Source organism: Sceloporus occidentalis, unplaced genomic scaffold (genome assembly GCF_023333645.1).
Source record: "Sceloporus occidentalis isolate IW3139 unplaced genomic scaffold, rSceOcc1.0.p SCAF_7, whole genome shotgun sequence".
NCBI lineage: Eukaryota > Metazoa > Chordata > Lepidosauria > Squamata > Phrynosomatidae > Sceloporus > Sceloporus occidentalis.
The window spans coordinates 32,634,544-32,655,547 of NW_028316987.1; the positions used below are offsets into that span (position 1 = coordinate 32,634,544).

General features: G+C 46.1%; 2 protein-coding genes across 4 annotated transcripts in view; both read right to left on the reverse strand.

Annotated features, from left to right (window-relative positions):
- VOPP1 (VOPP1 WW domain binding protein) overlaps positions 1–7,061 on the reverse strand; it is a 71,885-nt gene extending 64,824 nt beyond the window's left edge. Inside the window, exon 1 of the mRNA XM_089532531.1 lies at positions 6,802–7,061. Within this exon, the coding sequence (XP_089388657.1) occupies positions 6,802–6,858 (57 nt within the window). The 5' untranslated portion in view covers positions 6,859–7,061. The remainder of the gene's footprint in view (positions 1–6,801) is intronic.
- Positions 7,062–19,701: 12,640 nt separating this feature from the next.
- LOC149309482 (biliverdin reductase A-like) overlaps positions 19,702–21,004 on the reverse strand; it is a 63,510-nt gene continuing 62,207 nt past the window's right edge. The window contains exons 10-12 of one of the 3 annotated variants that reach the window (XM_089532541.1): positions 20,896–20,919; positions 20,715–20,758; positions 19,702–20,577 (exon numbers count right to left, since the gene is read on the reverse strand). In XM_089532541.1, the coding sequence (XP_089388667.1) occupies positions 20,530–20,577; positions 20,715–20,758; positions 20,896–20,919 (116 nt within the window). In that variant the 3' untranslated portion in view covers positions 19,702–20,529. Of the gene's footprint in view, positions 20,759–20,849; positions 20,920–21,004 lie in introns of all 3 variants that reach the window. The other 2 variants (XM_089532539.1, XM_089532540.1) reach the window with 2 other exon arrangements.

Below are 21,004 nucleotides of genomic sequence, written 5' to 3' on the forward strand. Positions count from 1 at the left end.
TATCTTAGTTTTTTCTGACATTACTGAACAGTTGTCATTTAGGGGGAAACTTAAAGGACTGCCTAAGAACACAAGAGTATTTGTGCTGTATCAGATAAAAGCTCTGCCTAGTCCAGCATTCTATTTCCACAATATACAATCATTTGGCGATAAAAGAACATTTAGTTTCTTTTAAAAGGGCTCAAGTCCAAAAAACCAATTTTAAAAGAAGGCTGGAGACTACCGTGAAGCTGTGTTCTATGGTCTAAATGATGCTAATAACCCTAAATGTGTGGAAGACTTAAACGCTTAGATCAAAGGAAGTTCTCCTACATCAGACCAAAAAAAAAAAGGGGGGGGGTATGTGTGCATGAAGCATTAACAACTGATACTGAAAGGCCCTTTTATTAAGGTTCACTAGAGCCTATGGAAGCATTGCACTGCTTTTCTAAATGGATTGTATACTGCAACCTTAATCTTGTATTGCTCTATCATCTGGTTTGTGCCACAGTCCACTCCTCCAACCTGACTGCACTGCGTAAACAAAATTTAATAGACATGAAAAAAAGGAAAGGGCAGACTGACCATTATTAAGTTCCTAGTGGATATTGGGGAAGTTCTGGAAATGAGCTAAACCAAATGTTTCCAAGGACAGGACATTTACTGAAATAAGTATTATTACACAGGGAACTCAAGATCAGAAAGATTAGGACTGGGGGGGGGGGAATCATGAGACTCTGAAAAGCTTCAGTCAACCATAAACCACCCCTGAATTCTAATGGCAGAAAACAGAACTTGAGAATTTGAATCTCATGCTAAGCAGTGGAACAATCACATTATAGTGTGTCTCTAACATACTGATGGTTTTTGTATGTGGAGGAAGCAGATTAGAAGTCGTGTATACATTCATGTAGGTATGGGCAGCGAGGACTTGGGAGAGAACCTGCTTGGTGGATGCTCCCATAGAATGTGAGGTTGGTCCCTTCTTTGATCTCTTGTTGACAGCAGACATAGCTGTTCATATTTAAACAGGTGTTTAATCTTTGGATGTAACAGATGAGTCTTTTAATGGATGTTCTTATGTTTTATAAGTAATTTAAACTGTCTGTTTTATATGTAATTTAAATTTTGTTTGTTCCTGCAAGCCACCTTGGTTTTCATATGTGAGAAAAAACGCCAGTCCATCAATGTGTCTAGAAATTTTAGTCAAAAAATTGACCCAAAACCCTGGGTCAATTTATCAGTTGATCAATGTAAGTACTTTTGACTCTTATCGAAAAAGGAACCATCCCATTCTTTGAGTGGAGTGGCAAAAGGAAAGAGCTTTGCCCATCATGGGAGCACCTAAAAGAAGCACTGAGCCCTTCTACTCTCTCCACCATGGCACTGCTTCAGAACTTTTTGAATGCCTGGGCAGAAAAATGGTGGCAGCTCTTTGGTGCTTCCTTTCAAAGGAGCACCTAGAGGAACCAGGATGTGAAGGATCTGAGTAAAATATTTGTGCATAGCTTTTCTGGGTTAAAATAAAGCAGAGTTATCACATTAAGATTCACTGCTTACAAAGTTGCCATTTTCTGTGTTTTGCCTTTTCATTCTTTTTGGTCCAGAACACACTGCAGAAATAATCCAATTTGAGACTGCTTTAAAAGAAGAGAGAGCTGCAGCCATATCCCCTCCCAGAGCATTCAATCAGCAATGACATTTAGGATCCAGAGGCACATGCTGAGGCCTACAGTAGCATTCCAGCCCAGGATTGTGTAGGCCTGAACTGAGACCCTCAATGAATAACTAACACATTGAACTCTCCTAGGTTTTGTTTGTTTGATTTAGGGAATTAAACTTCAGTCACCTAAACTGTGCCTGTTATGCCCTTCCTCCTTTCCTCCTCCTAATTAAATAAACTGTTCGCCAACAACCATTTCTGATTTTCATTAGTGTTTTGTTCAAGTTTCAAAATATTTTTGAAGGGCGCATTTACAACACAATTATAAACTATGGTTCCACTCTAGCTGCCACAGCAACATCGTATGGAACCCTGTGGTTTGTAGTTTTGGTGAGGCACTAAAGGCACTAGATGTATGTGTGTAAGTTTCTTCAAGTTGCCTGTTGACTTATGGCAACCCCATGAATTTCATAGGGTTTTCTTTAAGGCAAGGAATATTCAAAGGTGAATCCAGTTCCTTCCTCTGAAATACAACTTAGAGCACATGTTATTCATTGGTGGTTTCCTAGCAAAGTACTAACCAGAGCTGACCCTGCTTAGCTTCAAAGATCTGATGAGATCTGGTACCTGGGTATTTAGGCAAGGCAACTACAAATCCGAGGATTACACAGAATGAAATCATGGCTCTTCAAGTGGAATCATAGTGCTGTAGTGGTATAGTGTGTAAAAGGGCCCTAAAAAGACTTAAAACCCTATGTAACTGAACATGCTAGGAGTTGTAAGAGGAGCATCAATGGTTTTATTATTTATTTTTCTGTTCTTCAACTTTCTTTTACTTTATTACCCCATTCCCTATATCTCCTGAGTTTTAAGCTTGAGTAAGACAAAAGCAATGTAAGAGTTATGACACTGTCGCATGTTCTTCCAGCTGAAGAAATGCCCTTCAGTGGGCAACAGGAGACTGGAAAATTGTCCAATAACCCTTGTATGAACACAGGAGGTTTACAACACAGCCTGGGTTACAAATCAGAATATGGGACTAGGATGGAGGGGAAAGGGGGTTGTCCCAGCTATAAATTCACACTTGACCATGAAAATCACTGGGTGAACTTGAACCAGATCACTTTCTCTCAGGCTAGTAATGAAGGCTTATGTATGCCATCCTGAGTTCCTTGGAAGCAAGATGAGATACAAATGTTAAAAATAAAATAACTGTTTAAGACTTCAGATCAACAACCTACTATATACAGTACACACATGCCAAATGTTGTATGTTACAGTCCAACTACATATATCTTGAATGTAATGTGTGAATAAGACTGTTGAAAAGCTATTATAGACTAGGTCTTGAACAGAGCATTGACCTTTTGGTTTTACCTCAAATCCCTCCCCCAGGCTGTTTTTCTCCTTCCATATGCAGCATCTTACTCCTTGCAGCAGAAAAATGGCTGGATGTAAGCTGCCCTTTCTTTCACCCATCCTATAATTGGCTCACCACCCAAAGGCTGCCTTTCAATTAAGATAGAATCAATGAAAATTTACATGTAATTGAACATCATATGTACTTGGATGAGACACACATGTAACCTGAGTGAAGGTTCAGTCATGATAGCTATGCTGCAGGGGTGATCAAACTGCATAAATAAAATTACCATGCCAGGAAGAAAAGTGTCCAGGATGTTTCTCCTTTCTGCCTTTGCAAATGTATAGTCACAGCCCTCCATATCCACGGGTTTTTTATCCATATTTTTAAAATATATAAATTTCCAAAAAGCAATCTTGGTTTTGCCATTTTATATAACAGACACCATTGTACTATGCCATTGTATTTAACGGGACTTGAGCATCCATGGATTTTGGTATCCACGGGGGTCCTGCAACCAAACCCAGCCAGATAGCAGAGGCCAACTATATTTGTGGTGTGGAGCACTAAACCCAGGTTTACCAAAAATTGGCTTTGCCAGACCATGCCCCCTTATTTCAGAACTCAAATTCCTTTTCTCCAATTTCCCAGATGTGTCCTTTTTGTTTTTAAATGTCCAGGTTCTTCTACAAGGTCTGGACTGGGGGAAGCAGGTTGTTGGGTAGCAGATCTCTAAAGGGGAGGAAGAAAGACATGGCAAGTCAAAGCAGGGTGAGGGAAGCCCCAGAAAGAGCCACATTCAGCCCCTTGAGGGCTACCACATGACTCCAGATGGATTAGGGCTGCTGCCACGATTGTCCTTCCTGGGCTGCCACTCTCCTCCATACTGAAAGTCCATTAGGGAGGAAGAGTATGGAGAGCAGAAAGATGCCCTACCACTGTGGCCAAGGTGGTCCCTGGTGACAAGGACTGCCTGTTTTGTGTCTTGAGACTGACTCAACTGGCTCCTCTTACAGCTGCAAACAAAGAGGAGACAAGCTCCAAGTGCTCTAGGATGGTCAACTGTGGTAGATTTCAAAGTTATAGCCATGTTTAGTCTGTAGAATCAGTATGTAAAGAGATCTTTTCAGTTAGTCTCAAAGGTCCTACAAGATCTCTCTACATACTGTATATTCAATGACTAAAAAGCCCAATGCATTTAAGCCACACTAGGCCTTCCTCAGGGGCTGAAAACAAATATAAATACGTTTAAGATATAATATTTTTTAAAAAGATAGGACAACACTCCTCCAACTGTGATGCAAAAAAATCCATAGAGCTCTAAACAAAGTTATACAGTACATACCCTTCCAAACAAATCACTGGAGTTGTGCACACTCTCCAAAATAAGCTCTCCTTTTACAGCTGCCCAGAATTTATAAGGTACAGTCAGCCCTTCTTATACACTGATTTTTTTATACATGGATTCAAACATACACGGTTTGAAAATGTTCCAAAAAATTATACATTTCAAATCTCAAACCTTGATTTTCCATTTTTTATAAGGGACACCATTTTGCTATGTCATTATATTTAATGGGACTTCAGCATCCACGGATTTTGTTATCCATGGCGGATCTTGGAACCAAACCCCAGCATATAACAAGGGGTCCACTGTATTTAAAGTAACAGCCGTCTTAGCGATGGGTAGTTTGAGACAGTCAGTGGGTAAATATGCTCTCCTTTTTTTCCTCCAAGATATGGCAACCCAAACTAAACCATAGGACTTTCTAGTGATGTAGTGAAGCCAGGACTTCCAGGGCTGAAGATCTAAGCTGCATTCACACTGCAGAAATAATCCACTTTGACAGCGCTTTAACTGGCATGGCTCAATGCTATGGAATTGTAGGAATTGGAGTTTGTTGTGGCTCCAGAGCAGAGAGGAGCAAGGAGAGACCTAAAGTGCAAGTGGGTGCAGAGCTCCGCTCTGGAGCCGCAACAAACTCCAATTCCCACAATTCCACAGCACTGAGCCATGGCAGTTAAAGCGCTGACAAACCAGATTATTTACACCATGTGGATACAGCCTTAGGCCTGTTACAGACAGCCAAAATAAAGCTGCTTCGAGTCACAGTGGAGGTATAGTGTTTCAATGATGCATGCGTCCTAAGAGTCTAGAAGCCACACCAAAGCCACACTCCAGTCCTTAGGGCTGGAGCGTGGCTTTGGTGCAACTTCTGGACTCTTAGGACGCATGCATCATTGAAACACCATACCTCCACTGTGACTCGAAGCAGCTTTATTTTGGCTGTCTGTAACAGGCTGAGTGGTAGTTAAGATTACAAAAGATCTGCCTCCGATGGACATGAAAACTGCTAGAAATGGATATGACAACTGCTAGGAAAAACCCACAAACTATTCTTCTCCTTTGTTTAGGAGACCAAGGCACCCACCTGCGCTTTGGGTCTCTCCTTGCTCTGTTGCTAGAAGGGCTGCCACACTGAGGGCCTCCACTTCCACATCTCCTACTCCGCCACTGAGGCCCTGCTTACCCCGAGAAACATTAGCCATAAAAAACAACAACTACACAGTTTTGTGGATTTGGGGTGTTAGCGTACTTTGGCTAAATAGCCCACATGGCAGTGGATGGATAAACTGTGGATGGACACTGTTTACTAGTGTGGGGAAGAAGCTCGAGTGTTGGACTGTGACTCTGAAGACCAGGGTTCGAATCTCTGCTCAGCCATTTGGGGGGGGGGGGGGGGACCCTGAGTGACCAAGTCACACTCTCTCAGCCTCAGAAGATGGCCGTGGCAAATACCCCTCTGAAATGACTTGCCAAATGTTTATTGATATTATAACCTACACACAATAGTATTTAAAATATATATTTTACATAATGTTCCACATTACAATATGTATGTCGATCCGCAGGGAGATGTGGGAAATATAAATAATAATAATAATAATAATAATAATAATTAATAAATTATTACATTAATTATCCATTCTTTACTACCTTATCTAAACCTTATTCATATCAAACTATTTCATACTAACTAAACCAGTCATTAAAAAACACATCAAATTATTATTAATATCTTCATTCTTTCTTACTCTCTTCTTTTACTGATGAACTGATGAATTGTTATTTTAGAGAACTAATAGGAATGGTTAACTCAGTATTAGTGTTTTATTGATTGTATATTTCTGTACTATTTTTATTGATGTAATCCGCCTCGATCCTTGGGAGAGGAGGTAAATATAAATAAACTCTATTATTATTATTATTATTATTATTATTACTCATTGTCCCATGATTCATTTATCACTAATTCATTATTTTCATTATATGATGTTCCCCATCACCAGAGCCTAAATATCTCCATATGACTCTGCCCTCCAAAACTGCAATTCAGGAGGGGGAAACAACAGACCAAGCCTGAGTGGACAGGTCACACTCTCTCAGCCTCATGGGAGAAAAAAAACACCCTAAATGACTCAAAGCCACACAACTCAAAGCCACTTCATTGAGAGAAGGAGGGAGAGGGGCTCTTAGTGTCCATCCCGCCCAGCAGAGGTCCTCCTTTTCCAGGACCTGTCCTACATTGTGCCCAAGATGCCCCCCTCCTCCTCCCTTTGGAGCATGATGACCAAGAAGCATGGCTGAGCTGTATTTCTATGCCTGCTTCTAGGAGGCTGTGCTGCTGCTGCTGTGTGGCTTCTATCCTGCCCTATTCCTTTCTCTTTGGGCAGGTCCTCCATTTGGCAGGCAGTCAGGAGGCCTTCCTGAGCCCCACCGCAATGGCTCACTTACCTCCAGGGCGAGGAAGAGCAGCCACAGAAGTGTCCCCTGCAGCCGGAGATGGGTCATGTCTCCCCGCCTGGAGCCCTTCTCCTCCTCAGAGGCGCCTGGGAGGCAGGAGGCGGGCTGCAGCCCAACAAAGGCAGCCCCAGTAGCCCTGCTCTCTTTCCCGACCCAGGAGGAGGAGCAGAGTCCCCGGACGGAGGGAGGGACGGCTCCGACTAGGGCGTCCCCGCCGACGCCGCCTCCAGCCGGGGAGGCGTACAAATAGAGGCCCCGGCTTCTTGGCAGGGCCGGGCTTGGAGGCCGCAAAGGCCCGCCCCTCGCCAAGGCCTCACCCGCCCCACAGACAGCCTCCTCTCTCGGGAGGGAGCCCAGGAGGGGCACGGAGGGAAAGTAGTATTGAGGCTGAGTCCGCACTGGAGTAATAACCCAGTTTGGCACCGCTTTAACAGCCTTGGCTCAAGGCTATGGCTTTCTGGGGAATAGGAGTTTGTGGTGGCCCCAGAGCAGAGCCTAATTTGTCCACTGTTACCAGGGACAAAATGTAGGACAAATTCTAGATGTAGGGCAACCGCAGGACAAAACTCAGCCCAAAATGTAGGACATTTAAGGTCCTCCATTTTTCTTAAATGCCCTACATTTTGGGCTGAGTTTTGTCCTGCGGTTGCCCTACATCTAGAATTTGTCCTACATTTTGTCCCTGGTAATAGTGGACAATTATGGCAACCATATCTTATTTATTATCCCTTGCCTTGAGATAGAAAGCTCACTTTGCACAGAAAGAACCCAGTTGAAATAAAGTAGTTTCTGAATACATTCACATAGCATTGCTACTATCAGGCTGGGATCAAGCCATTTCCCAGACCCCAAAGCACTGCTGTCAAGCTCAAACACAAGAGGGATGGAGAAGCCCCCAACTCAATACTCAGTGTATAACTCCTGGAGCTTCAAATACTGCTCCAAGGATGGAAAACAACCTGACACCATGATCTAGGGAAGCCCATGAAGGGAAAGGGACCTGGCTCCAGAGCAAGTGTGGTGTAATGTTTTGAGATGATCTAGGATACTGGGAGACCAAGGTTTGAATCCCTGTTTGGTCACGGAAACCCACTGGATGACCTTAGCCAAGTCACACACTCTCAGCCTCAGAGGAAGAAGGCAAGGGCAAACCCTCTCTGAACAAATTCTGCCCAGAAAACCCTGCAGCAGCTTCAACCTTAGACTAGTCGCCATTAGGCAGAAATGAACTGAAAGCACACAATAACGATAAGCTTCCAGAATGCAAATCATTACAAAAATAGAAGTTAGACAATAGAAAAAGACATGCTTTATTTTTCAAAGATATAGCCTGGGGTTTGGGGGGTCAATTTTTTTGATTAAAATTTCTAGTCTTATATATATGTATATATAGGCATGAAGCACAGAGACTACAAAGTGTGGCTTCTGGCCGCTTCAGGGGCGTGTGGTGTACAGATGACACATGGCCCCGGATCGTCGAGAAGCTGCTCTGCAGCCGCTTAAAGCAAACCAAACCAGGCCAGGAAAGGAGTGGCAAAAAGTCACTCCTTGCAAGCGGCCTCTTGACCATGGCACCACGGTCCCAAGGATGATCAGGGTCTGCTTCATTCCATAGTAAGCCTTTATTTATAGGAGTCCAACTCTCCTGCTTCTGTCTTACCATCTTCTACAGTCTTGTTGCTCTTCTTCTGTCATCCCTAGCCTTTTTAGTCTGAGAAGTTAAGGGAGCTTCAGCTATTTTGCATTATAGAAATGAAATGAATAAATAAAATAAAATGAGGTTGAAAAAACACACAAAAAACCTATGGTTGAAGACACTTTTATTCTCAGAGAACTGCATGTTCCTTCAGCTTAGTGAGACTGGAAATAGAAGAACATGGTAAATCTTCAAAAGGAACAAAAACACCATGTGTCCCATGTTTTTGTTTCAGTAACCCGCATGGTGTAGTGGTTTGACCACTGGACTATAACTGTGGATACCAAGGTTTGAATGTCTGCTTGGCCATGGGCGAGTCACACTCTCTTAACGTCAGAGGAACAAATATGGCCAAGAAAACCCCATGGTAGGTTCACCTTAGAGTCACCATAAATTGGAAACAACTTGAAGGCACACAGCAACAACTCTAAAGAAGACTGTCTGAACATAATCCAAAGGTTAAATGTTTCTGTTTTCCACCCCAAGTATGTTGATATTTCAGTTTGGCAATAGAAAGACATCTCAAACCTGGTATGTAATATTTTGAAAGCACAATTTATAATATTTTTAACAATAATAAGTAATCCTTCTTGCACTTAAGTGCCTAAAGGGAGTGTAACTGCAGGTTTTGATATTTGGTATTTATAAAAGTTAGCCTGTTCAGTCAGCCATGATTACAATGAGAATAGATTTTTAAACACACAAAGCACAGTGTGCATAGTGAATCATCATCAAATAAAACCAGATTAATCTGATTTGGGAAGTTGACCTTTTACTTTAATCAAGACGGTACACTTAAGAAATCACAAGCAAAAAACCTGCAAAGGCAAGACACTACAGTAAACTGGCTAAAATTGCCAGGTTAGAGGGCTTCCTTTCTCTGAGATTTTGGGGCTAAAACTTGAGATCAGGAGGCAGGCATTTCCACTGTCACAGTGGGAAGGCCCTTGTGTAACAATTGCAATATAGTGTGTCTTTGTGCGTGTGCCATGTGGATTTCCCACACCACCTCCTAAATAAATATTATTTAAACATAACAACAAGAGGGCCTAATCCTGGATAATCTAAATGCAAGTACATATATATTAACTGTACCATGCCCAAAGAGCCATGGGTCGTATATACCAGTGCTTCTCAAGCTATCTGATGTGGCAGACTGGTTTTTTTCCTCCAGTTTGCCAGGAACAGTACCATAAAAGGTAAAGGTTTCCCCTTTGATGTGACTGTCAAGTCCTGTCCGACTGTAGGGTCTGATGCTCATCTCCGCTACTAAACCGAAGAGCCAGCGTTGTCAAATATGACTCCATGAGGTGCACAGAACACTGTTACCTTTCCACCAAAGTGGTACCTATTTATCTACTTGCACTTTTACATGTTTTCAAACTGTTAGGTTCACAGAAGCTGGGAGTAGTGATGGGAGCTCATTCTGCCACATGGCACTTGTGTCTAGAACTGCCAACCTTGTGGTCATCAGAGTCAGCATCTTAACCACTAAACCACTGCATCCCAACCATTACCATACTTCAGCCATAATATGTTTTTATAGTTTCCTGGAAACTTACTGCAGGCTAGAAACTGATGGCTCATGGACTGACACTAGTCCACACATGGCCGACTATGGTCTGATTCGTCACTCAGCCATGGAAAGCCACTGGGTGTCATTCAGCAGGTCACACTCTCTCAACCTCAGAAGAAGGCAAAGGCAAACCCCTTCTGAACAAATTGTGCCAAGAAAACTCCATGCCAGCCATAAATCAGTAATGACTTGAAGGCATACAACAACAACAATTAACAAGTCTTATTCTATTTGTGATTAAAGATTTTGAATAATGAGCAAAAGACTTGGAATACAAAACAGTGTCTTGATAAGTGGGCCAAAGAAGGTACCCATGCCTTTCACAAAGTTCAAATTCATCCCAATTGTTAGTCTTTATTGAGAATGATTTATATAAAATAACTTTTAGGAATATTCTCCCTTTTAAGAAAGGTGATGAACAAGAAAGCAACAGCCCAGGCAGAAAATATCAGTTTTGGCCTAAATCTAATGTGGTGCTAGCAATAGTATCAGGATTTTTAGAAACTCCTCTCTGTTGCATTCTGCAGCACTGGAATAATATATCTTGATTTCAGTAAGGATTATGACAGGGTTCCCCATGACATTCTTGCAAACAAGCGAGAGAAATGTGGGCTTGACAATGTAACTGTTACATGGATTTGTAATTGGTTGACTAGCTGGGTACTCAACAATGGCTCCTTTTCATCCTGGAGAGAAATGACCAGTTGGGTCCCACAGGGCTCTGTCCTGGGCCCAGTGCTATTCAACATCTTTATCAATGACTTGGATGACAGAATTGGGAGCATACTTATCAAATTTGCAGATGACACCAAATTAGGAGGAGTAGCTAACACCCCAGAGGACAGGATCAAAATTCAAAATGACATGAATAAACTAGAAAGTTGGGCCACAGCTAACAAAATGAACTTCAAGGAGAAATGTAAGGTACTGCACTTAGGGCGGAAAAATAAAATGCACAGATATAGGATGGGGGACACATGGCTGAACAAGACTACGTGTGAAAGGGATGTAGGAGTCCAAGTAGACCACAAGTTGAACATGAGTCAGTGCAATGCGGCAGCTAACAAGGCCAATGCGATTTTAGGCTGCATCAGTAAAAGTATAGTATCTAGATCAAGAGACGTAATAGTGACACTCTATTCTGCTTTGGTCAGCCCCCACCTGGAATATTGTGTCCAGTTCTGGGCACCACAATTTAAAAAGGATGTTGAAAAACTGGAACGTGTCCAAAGGAGGGCAACTAAAATGGTGAAAGGTCTGGAAACCATGTCCTATGAGGAACAATTTAAGGAGCTGGGGATGTTTAGCCTGGAGAAGAGAAGGTTAAGAGGTGATATGATAGCCCTGTTTAAATACTTGAAGGGATGCCATACTGAGGAGGGAGCTGACTTGTTTTCACTTGCTCCAGAGACTAGGATCCGGAGCAATGGATGCAAGCTACAGGAAAAGAGATTCCACCTCAACATTAGAAAGAACTTTCTGACAGTAAGAGCTGTTAAACAATGGAATACACTCCTTCCTCGGAGTGTAGTGGAGTCTACTTCCTTGAAGGTCTTTAAGCAGAGGCTGGATGGCCATCTGTCGGGGATGCTTTGATTGAGTGTTCCTGCATGGCAGGGGGTTGGACTGGATGGCCCTCTATGGGACCCTGATTCTATGATTCTATGGAAGCCTGTTCTGCAGAGTTTCCCGCCCAACCAGAGCAGAGGTCCTTGAACACTGCCTAATTATTGCCCTTTGATTCCACTTTAATAACTGTGACTGCATCCTATGGAATCCTGGGATGGACAGGTTGCTTACCTGTAATGGTATTTCTTCGAGTGGTCATCTGCGAATACATACAAATGGGTTTCACTGCGCCTGCGCAGTGCTGTTCGGAAACTTCTGGAATCACTAGGCAAAGTTCACTTTGCAACATATAGAAACTTTTTGGCGGTAACCCCGCCCACCCGTTATAAGGCCCCTGCCTTCCCGCTCTTTCCCCAGTTCCGCAATTTTTCCGCCAAGCAGGCGATGGAAAGAGCCAATAAGAGCAGGACACTGAGGGGATGGACGGGTGGGATTTGTATGTATTCGCAGATGACCACTCGAAGAAATACCGTTACAGGTAAGCAACCTGTCCTTCTTCTTCGTGGTCTCTGCGAATCATACAAATGGGTTTAGACTGACAAGCTTAGGTATGCGGCGGAGGGAGTGTCCTGAAACCAAAGCTATGGTAACCAAGGTATATTATTGACACAATAAAAACCTTGAACCATAAAAGAGTCAGTCTTTGTTTGTGCACAAACACTTCAACACAGCCATAACATTGCAGAACCTGAGAAGGGAACGTAAGGTCATGCAAGACCAATCCCATGGCAATTTGTGCAAACTAACATTCAACAGGAATGTGAAAACAGTGGCATAATTTACATGACCTTGTAAAGAAACATCATCAGTGGTGCAACCAATGCAACCCTGAGACCAACACAGCCCTCCCGAAAGCTGCGTCTAGGATGGCCCTGGTGTCCAGCCTGTAATGCCTTATGAAAGTCAGAGGCTGGGACCAGACAACAGTCTTGCAGACATCCTCTAAGGGAATCCCCGACAGAGATGCTGAGGATTGTGACACTGCCCTTGTGGAGTGTGACCGAGCCCTGTCAGGGAGTGGTTACCCAACAGTTCATAGCAGAGGTGGATGGTACCAGCCACCCATTGGAAAAAACTCTGTGCGGACACAGGCAACCTCTTCATTGGTTCCAAGTAGCACAGAGAGGATCTCTCGGACCGACTGGAGGCAGCGGTTATGTCCAAGTGAAAAACCAGCGCCTTCCTGGCATCAAGAGAGTGCAGGCTTCACTCTGCGTCCAAAGTCGGGCTGGACGCCGGAGTAGGCAACACAATGTCTTGGCCCATGTGGGAAGCAGGCAGTACTTTGGGCAAGAAAGTAATGTCTGACCGGAGGACTACCTAATCCTTGTAAACTTAAGGAAGGGCTGGTCCCTCCGCAAGGCACAGAGGTCGCCCGCACAGCGGGCGGAGGTGATGACCCCAAGGAAGGCAGTCTTCCAAGTCAACAATCTCAAGTCCATCGTGGCCATCGGTTCAAAAGGCTTGGATTAAAGAGCGGACAGCACCGCCTCCAGGCTTCCAGCTGGTAGCAGTACTGACCCAAGGGGGTGCAGGTTGGCACATCTCCTAAGAGGGTGCAGGTTGGCACATCTCCTAAGGAACCTCTACAAGGAAGAGGCTAAGCCTCCTCCACTCAATGGCATAGGACCGCTGGGTGTATGGTTTCTGCATAGGCAGGGTCACAGTCCTCACCGCATCAGGCAGTGAGGCTAGGGCTGGATTCTCCAGACCACCAGCGGCAGGCTCTCGATGTCCGGGTGGAGGATCTGGCCGTCCTGGATCGACAGCAGGTCCAGACGGAAGTCGAGGCGGAGGGAGCATCTCTTGGAGGTGGAGAAGAGACGCGAACCAGGGCTGCCACGGTTACCACGGAGCGATCAGGATCACATCCGATTGGTCCGTTGTCATCTTGGACACCACCCTGATGATGAGAGGGAAGGGAGGAAAGGCGTAGAGCAGCTCTCCCATCCAAAGGAAGGCGAACGCGGCTCCGAGGGATCCGTCCATTCGCCTCCTGGAGCAGAACTGGGGACAGTGGCTGATCCATTTGGTCGCGAAGAAATCGACTTGGGGGGTCCCCCACCGGTCGAACAGGTCGCTGACCATCTCCGGATGGAGCCTCTACTCGTGGCACCGGAGGAGATCTGGTTAGGCAATCCGCCAGGTCACTGTCCTCTCCTGGCAGGTGAATTGCGTAGAGGAGCATCTGTCTCTGGATGAACCAGCTCCAGACGCGCAGAATGAACTCGAGCAGGGTCCTGGATCTGGAGTCTCCCTGCTTGTTGATGTAATACATCACAGTGGTGCCGTCTGTTCTCAGGAGGACCACCTTGTCCGCGACAGCGGATTTGAATGCCCTCAACGCCTTGTCGGCTTCCAGCATTTCCAACGTGTTGATGTGGAAACGTTTGTCCCGGGCGGACCACTTGTCCTTGACAACAAGGTCGAGCAGGTGGGCGCCCCAGCCTTCCAGGGGAACATCTGTTGTCAAAGTCAGTTGAGGCTGGGGTTGCTGGAAGGGCATTTTGATGGAGACGTTGAAGCAAGCCAACAACCATCTCAGAGAAGCGGCCATTGGCCTCAGTACCGTGAGATACCTGGTCGGGGAGTCCTCCATCAGTCTGAAGACTGAGGGGACCGAGAGGAAACAGGCCTGAAGGGGGCGGAGGCGAAGCCTTGCCCACAGCGTCACGAACGTTGTCAACGCCATGTGGCCTAGGGCTACCTGGACGTCTCACCTTTCTGTGGGAGATGCAAGGCTTAGTGAAGCTGCCAACGCCTGAAAGGGTCCGGAGGGGGAAGGTCGGAGCATCCTTCAGAGTCGGGGATGGCCCCGATGAACTTAGCCTGCCTGGCTGGTGTGTAGTGGCTTTTCCTCGGAGGCAATCAGGCCGAGGGGCGCCCAGGGTGCAAGGCGAATGGGACTGTCTCCTGGTAATCCCACTGTGAGTTGGCGGCAACAACAGTCGCCGAGATATGAAAGACTCTGTAACCCCTCTGATGGAGGTATACCACCACTGGAGCCATGCACTTTGTGAGGGCCCTCGGGGCCATGGCTAGGCTGAAGGGAAGTACGTTGCAGTGGTACGCAGTGAAGCCGACGGCGAAGGCGAGGGATCTCCGGTGGGACTCTCGACTTCCGATGTGGAAGTGGGCTTCCCCCAGGTCGAACATCGCGAACCACCGGCCCTGGTGGAGTAGAGGCCGAATAGAGGCCAAGGTTACCATCCGGAACCGGCGGTAGTGGGAAAGCCTCAAGATGTCTGAGAACCGGAGGCGAGGGAGACGAAGTGCAGAGGAACCCCTCGGGTTCTCTTCTTCCCCCGGTCGGTATCCTGATGGCGGGACTTCCGATACCGGGGGGGGGTGTGTGCGTTGCGACGGCCAGAGGAGGAGGAAGACTGAGAGGGGTAACGCTACCTCTGGGAGTCCTGCTGCTGAGACTGTCGGTCTTGCTGGAAAGACCGATGCGACCGACCTTGGGGCTGCCACGGTCGCTGTCTCTTCCGGCCGGGCGAGATGGAGGCCGACGACATCCCGTGGTTCTTGGCCGCTGCCTTCATCCTGAAATTGCGGTTCAGGTGCTCGTCGGTCTCAGCGTGACAGAGACCAGAGCCGTGAAGTGGCATGTCCTCAATAGCTGTTCTGATGTTGGTGTTCAGGTCAGATCAATGCAGCCATGCATGTCGGCACAGAGCCATCTGAAGGTCTGCTGTGTCCCTTCGACTATCGCCGAATTTTGTTTGGGGTGGCCGGTCAACCAGAAACCGCTGGATGGAGAGATCTGGTACAGGGATTCAATCCTGCGGGACGATCTCACCAAGGAGGCCGGCACCTCTCAGGGCCGCCTGACGAAGGTCTCCAGGGACGGCAGCAGCGGGATGGATGGCGGGGACGGTACACGGCCGTGCACCCTGTGTTCGACTGGGTCATGAGCTTTCTCCTCGGGGAGGAAAAGCCCAATGTCCAGGGACCCTGGCATCTTGATGTGTTCGTTGAAAGAGCGGCCATCACCAGTGGGAAAAGAAGGCTCGAGGTGATGCAACCTCTGAGGAGAAGCCTGGATGGAGGCCTCATCGTCTGATGGCTCCTCCGAACATGACAAGATTTCTGGCTCAGAGGCGGTGTCTGATGCCAGTGGGAGATCCGGCACCTGGACTTGCGTGGGGGACGCGTCGGAAGCTGAAAGCTGCCGATTCCAGAGCGGGCCGCTACGGCTCGGATGTTGAAGCCCTCGCATGCGACACCGGGGGCTTCCCTCTGTCAGGGGCCATAAGACAGAGATTCAGCCTCGTGAATCTTCTGAAGGATCCTCATCAGACGGTTCATCCTCGCCTGAGTGAACAGTCAGAGGGAAGGACGCCCTCCATGGAGGTCTGGCCATCTCCGCATTGACGCGGACAAATTCCACAGTCGAAGGCAGCGGGGAGTCGATTGTGGAAACCGCATACGATGCCGGCGACTCCCTCGGGCGAGAAGAAACCGGAGTCGGAGTCCTTTTGGCTGGAGAGCGCGTCTTGTGCGAAGCGCGCTCCTCGCCCTTGGAGGACGCCACTGACTCACCTGGTACCGGGTGGATTCGGGCCTCTTGGGCATGGAGTCGTCCAAAGCCCCCTCAGAGTGCCTCTTCTTAGAGGATCCCGGCATCTCGCCCCGCTCCTCGGGGAGGGGGGAAGGGATTGCCCGGCAGGTCTGACAGGACAATGATCCCTGAAGGCTGAGGCTTGGTCGCCTTGCCCTCGTCCTCCGGTGCGGTGTTCATTGATGGCACCCAGGGTGCCCCCGTCTTGGGCGGCTTGGAGGCGTGTCGGGACGCCTTCGATGATGCCTTCGACGACGCCTTGGAGGATGGGACCGGCACGGCCAGGGCCTCCGCATCCGCTCGTTCCTTCGAGCACGAAGCCTCCGAGGATGCCTTCATCCCGGACTTGGCCTTGGGACCGGCACGGCCAGGGCCTCCGCATCCGCTCGTTCCTTCGAGCACGAAGCCTCTGAGGATGCCTTCATCCCGGACTTGGCCTTGGGCTCGAAACCCTCAGTCCCCGGCGTTATGTGGGGGCACTTGGAGGGTCTGTTGGTGGCGCTGGGTTTGAATGAACCATGGGCCACATCTGCTCGATCCTTCGAGCATGAGCCCTCCGAGGACGCCTTTGTCCCGGGCTCCATCCTGGGCTCGGAACCCTCGGTCCCTGACATATGTGGGGCGCTTGGAGGGTTTGTTGGTGGCACTGGGTTTGAATGAACCACGGGCCACATCCGCTCGATCCTTCGAGCGCGAGCCCTCCGGGGATGCCTTCCTCCCGGACTCCGTCCTGGGCTCGGAACCCTCAGTCCCCGACGTTATGTGGGGGCGCCATGGCTGGATGTGATGAAATTCTGGGAATTGTAACTCCATTCTGGTGCCCCAAGAAACTACAATTCCCAGAATTATGTTGCATTGAGCCATGGTAGTTAAAGTGGTATCAAACCAGATTATTTCTGCAGCTCTTGCCTCTAGGAAAAAGCCATTCCCTCCTGCCTGGGCTGTTCTGGTCTTCTTGTTCACCACCAGGCCTTCATGCTCTTCTTTTAGGGTAGCATTATTGATTTGGGACTTGACAGTGCTCCAATTCAAATTTCATGTCACTACTTTTTGAATTGTGTCAGAGAGAGGCCTAGTCCTCCACCAATTTTACTCAAATGACATTCCCTGTAATCTTGTAAACAGAGCAATGAGCACTCACAAAAGGTGAGCAACATCTGTTGTTCCCTTTGTAGCTGAGCACTGCCATGGCCTCCAGAGTTCCCCCTCACCTCATGTGCAATGTATCTGCCCTACTGAACTACCTGATATGTTTTTTGGAGTATATGTGAGTGAGAGGCTTTGAACACTCGGAATCCAAATCAATGCTAATTGTTATTGTATTCTTTTTCAGTGCGTTAATTGCTATTAAATGTTGATAAAGCAATTAATTAACACAATACTTTAAATGTAAGAGACCTATTAACCGCCATAATGAAAGATGCTAAATTATACATTCAGACTCTGAATATATAATTTATGTTCATTATGAGGGTTTATTAAATCTGAATTTCACAGTGTGAAGGAAATATTATCAAGGACTGCTTTGAACTCAGGCCAGGACAGGGCTGGGGGAAACACTCTTGGCAGTTTTTAAATAATACATACTAAATCTTATTACTTGCTTTAACAGTCTTTGCTGGCTGTTTTACAATCTGTAAGAGGCTCAAGGCTGCAGCAGAGACTGCCTACCATCATTAGTTTAGGCAGATGTTGTCCCAACACATTTTGCTGCCCGAGGTGAACACCATGATACCTGCCTCACGTTCTTTGTACAAAAGCTGACTGGACTGCCAGGCATATGTTTTTGCAGCACTGGTAATGGCCCAGCCCACAGGTCCACCATCCCCATTCTGTGATTCAGAATTACAGAGGCTTATGGATTCCAAGAGTTCATAGAATAAAATCACAGAATCATAGAGTTGGAGGAGATCTCAAGGGCCACCCACTCCAACGTCCTACCATGCAGGAACTCACAATCAAAGGGCCATGGCAGATGGCCATCCAGCTTCTCCAAAGAAGGAGACTCCAACACTCTCCAAGCTGTGTGAACAGCTCTTACTGTCAGAAAGTTCCTCCTAATGTTGAGGTGGAATCTCTTTTCTTGTAGCTTGCATCCACTGTTTGGTGTTCTAATCTCTGGAGCAGCAGAAACCAAGCCTGCTCCATCCTCCATATGACATCCCTTCAAGTATTTAAACAAGGCTATCATATCACCTCTGGACCTCCTCTTCTCCAGGCTAAACATCCCCAGCTCCCTAAGCCTCTCCTCAGTGTAATGGGTTGGATTTTAGTTGGGCATCAGGGCTCAGATCAGGAGATAGATCGTATCCACAACATCATGGCCCTACATCTGATGCAAGACTTTAGCCCAGTGATGGCGAACCTATGGCACACGTGCCAGAGGTGGCACTCAGAGCCCTCTCTGTGGGCACATGTGCCGTTGCCCCAGCACAGAGTTTGCCAGAGTTTGTTACTAGAAAGCCAGAGGGACATGGCACTTTGCAATTAATAAGTGGGTTTTGGGTTGCAGTTTGGGCACTCAGCCTCTAAAAAGTTCACCATCACTGCTTTAGCCTATATTTATAAAGGTGCACTATTCTCAGGAATTACATCTAAACTATGTATGTGTAATGGGGGAGGGTGTTGCAGATTAATGCAAAAGCAAGCTAGAATGAACCTACAAAAAATACATGCAAAATTTTCTAAAATGACAATACAGTTGGCCCTCCATTCTCATGGAGGATCCATTCCAGACACACACACACACACACCGCAAAAACCAGGTTCACACTTATTCAAGCCCCATAGGTTTGAATGGAGCACACTCCTGTGAGCACTGCACAGGTGTGAGCACCATTGCAATTAGTGGAGGTCGCCCCTCTGCACATATCCAAGAACGCAGATCTCAGATCTGTGCATTAGGAGGGGCGACTGTACATAGATCCAGCTAGCCTTACACTTGACATGAATTCTTTCTTTCTTCGTCTCCTTTTAAATACAATGGGCCCTTGGTATCCACTGTAGTTTGCTTCCAGGACCCCACCTCACCCCATAGTTATCAACATCCATGAATGCCTATGTCCCATTAAATACAATGGCATAGTAAAATATTTAAAACATAGGCCTTATATAAAATAGCAAAATCAAGGTTTGCTTTGGGTGTGTGTGTGTGTGTGTGTGGCACCTTAAGGTATCTTGGACTACAACTCCCATCACTCCAGGTAGTGGTCATATTGAATGACCATCCAACACTTCTGGTGTAACCTGGGTTGGAAAAGGGTAGTTTGGGTTAATGGGGGCAAAATGGCAACTCTCTAGAATGGGAGTAAGGAGGCAAAGAAGTGCAAGGGAAAATCCATTTTGTAGAGTAAGATCCCAAGAGTCAGCTTTAACTTTTGCAAATTCATGAATAAAACATAGGAAATGAGACCATGACTAAGAAAATTCTTGTTAAAATTATTCATTTATTCTTTAAAAAATAAAAGCGAAGGCCCTAAATCTGTGACTCCTGCTGGATGCCCAGAGGAAGGCGAAAAACCTCCAGGATCTCTAGCCAATTTGTCCTGGAGGAAAATTCCTTCCCGACCCCAAAAGTGGCGGTCAGTGCAACCCTGAGCATGTCAGAAAGAGCCATACGCAAGCGGTTCACTAGCTACTGATGCTCTCGCCTTCTCCTTCAAAGGTTTTGGGTGGCGACAGCAGTCTGGCCTAGAAAAGGAACTGCAAAAGAATTTGGTTACTGAAATGCTTAATCTTGATCATCTGCAAGAGTTGGGAGGTTTCAAGACAGGTAGCAGCCATTGGACCTTATCACTCGAGCGACATCCTGTTCAGAAACGGGATTTAAACTAGATTTAATGAATTAAAAAAAAGCACCCACAAATGCGTGAAGTCTGTCACACGACATTCCTGCAAACATGAAATAACACGAAAATAAGCTGAAGGTAAAATGGAGAAAAACAGCAGCTTTTTCCTTTTGGGAAGAAATTGAATTAATGACCTGGCTACAGTTTCAGCTAAAAATGGTGCAGTACTTTTAAACATTTAGAACAATGAGCATTTAGCAAACTTTTCAAGTCCCTTGACTTGGGTTCCTTACCTGTGATTTCCAGGGGCATTTGGTCAAAGCTGGAATAAAATGCAATGTCAAAATAAAATCACATAAAAATACTTACCTCTCTTTCTTGAGAATCAGGGTCTATCAAGAACTGCATAGATAAAATACATTACCTGATTCATTCCAGACTTTTCACGTTGCTTGACTTGGGTTCCTTACCTGTTCTTTCCAGGTGCATTTGGCCATAGCTGGAAAAAAGAGCGCTGTAAAATAAAATAAAATAAGATAAAAAATACCTACCTCTCTTTCTTGAGAATCAGGGTCTATCATGTACTGCATAGATAAAATACATTACCTGATTCATTCCAAACATTTCAAGTCCCTTGACCTGGTTCCTTACCTGTGATTTCCAGTTGCATTTGGTCAAAGCTGGAAAATAGTGCGCTGTAAAATAAAATAAATAAAAATAAAAATACCTACCTCTCTTTCTTGAGAATCAGGGTCTATCAAGAACTGCATAGATAAAATACATTACCTGATGAATTCCAAACTTTTCATGTCGCTTGATCTGGGTTTCTTACCTGTGTTTTCCAGGTGCATTTGGCCTAGAAAAGGAATTGCAAAAGAATTTAGTTACTGAAATGCTTAATCTTGATCATCTGCAAGAGTTGGGAGGTTTCAAGACAGGTA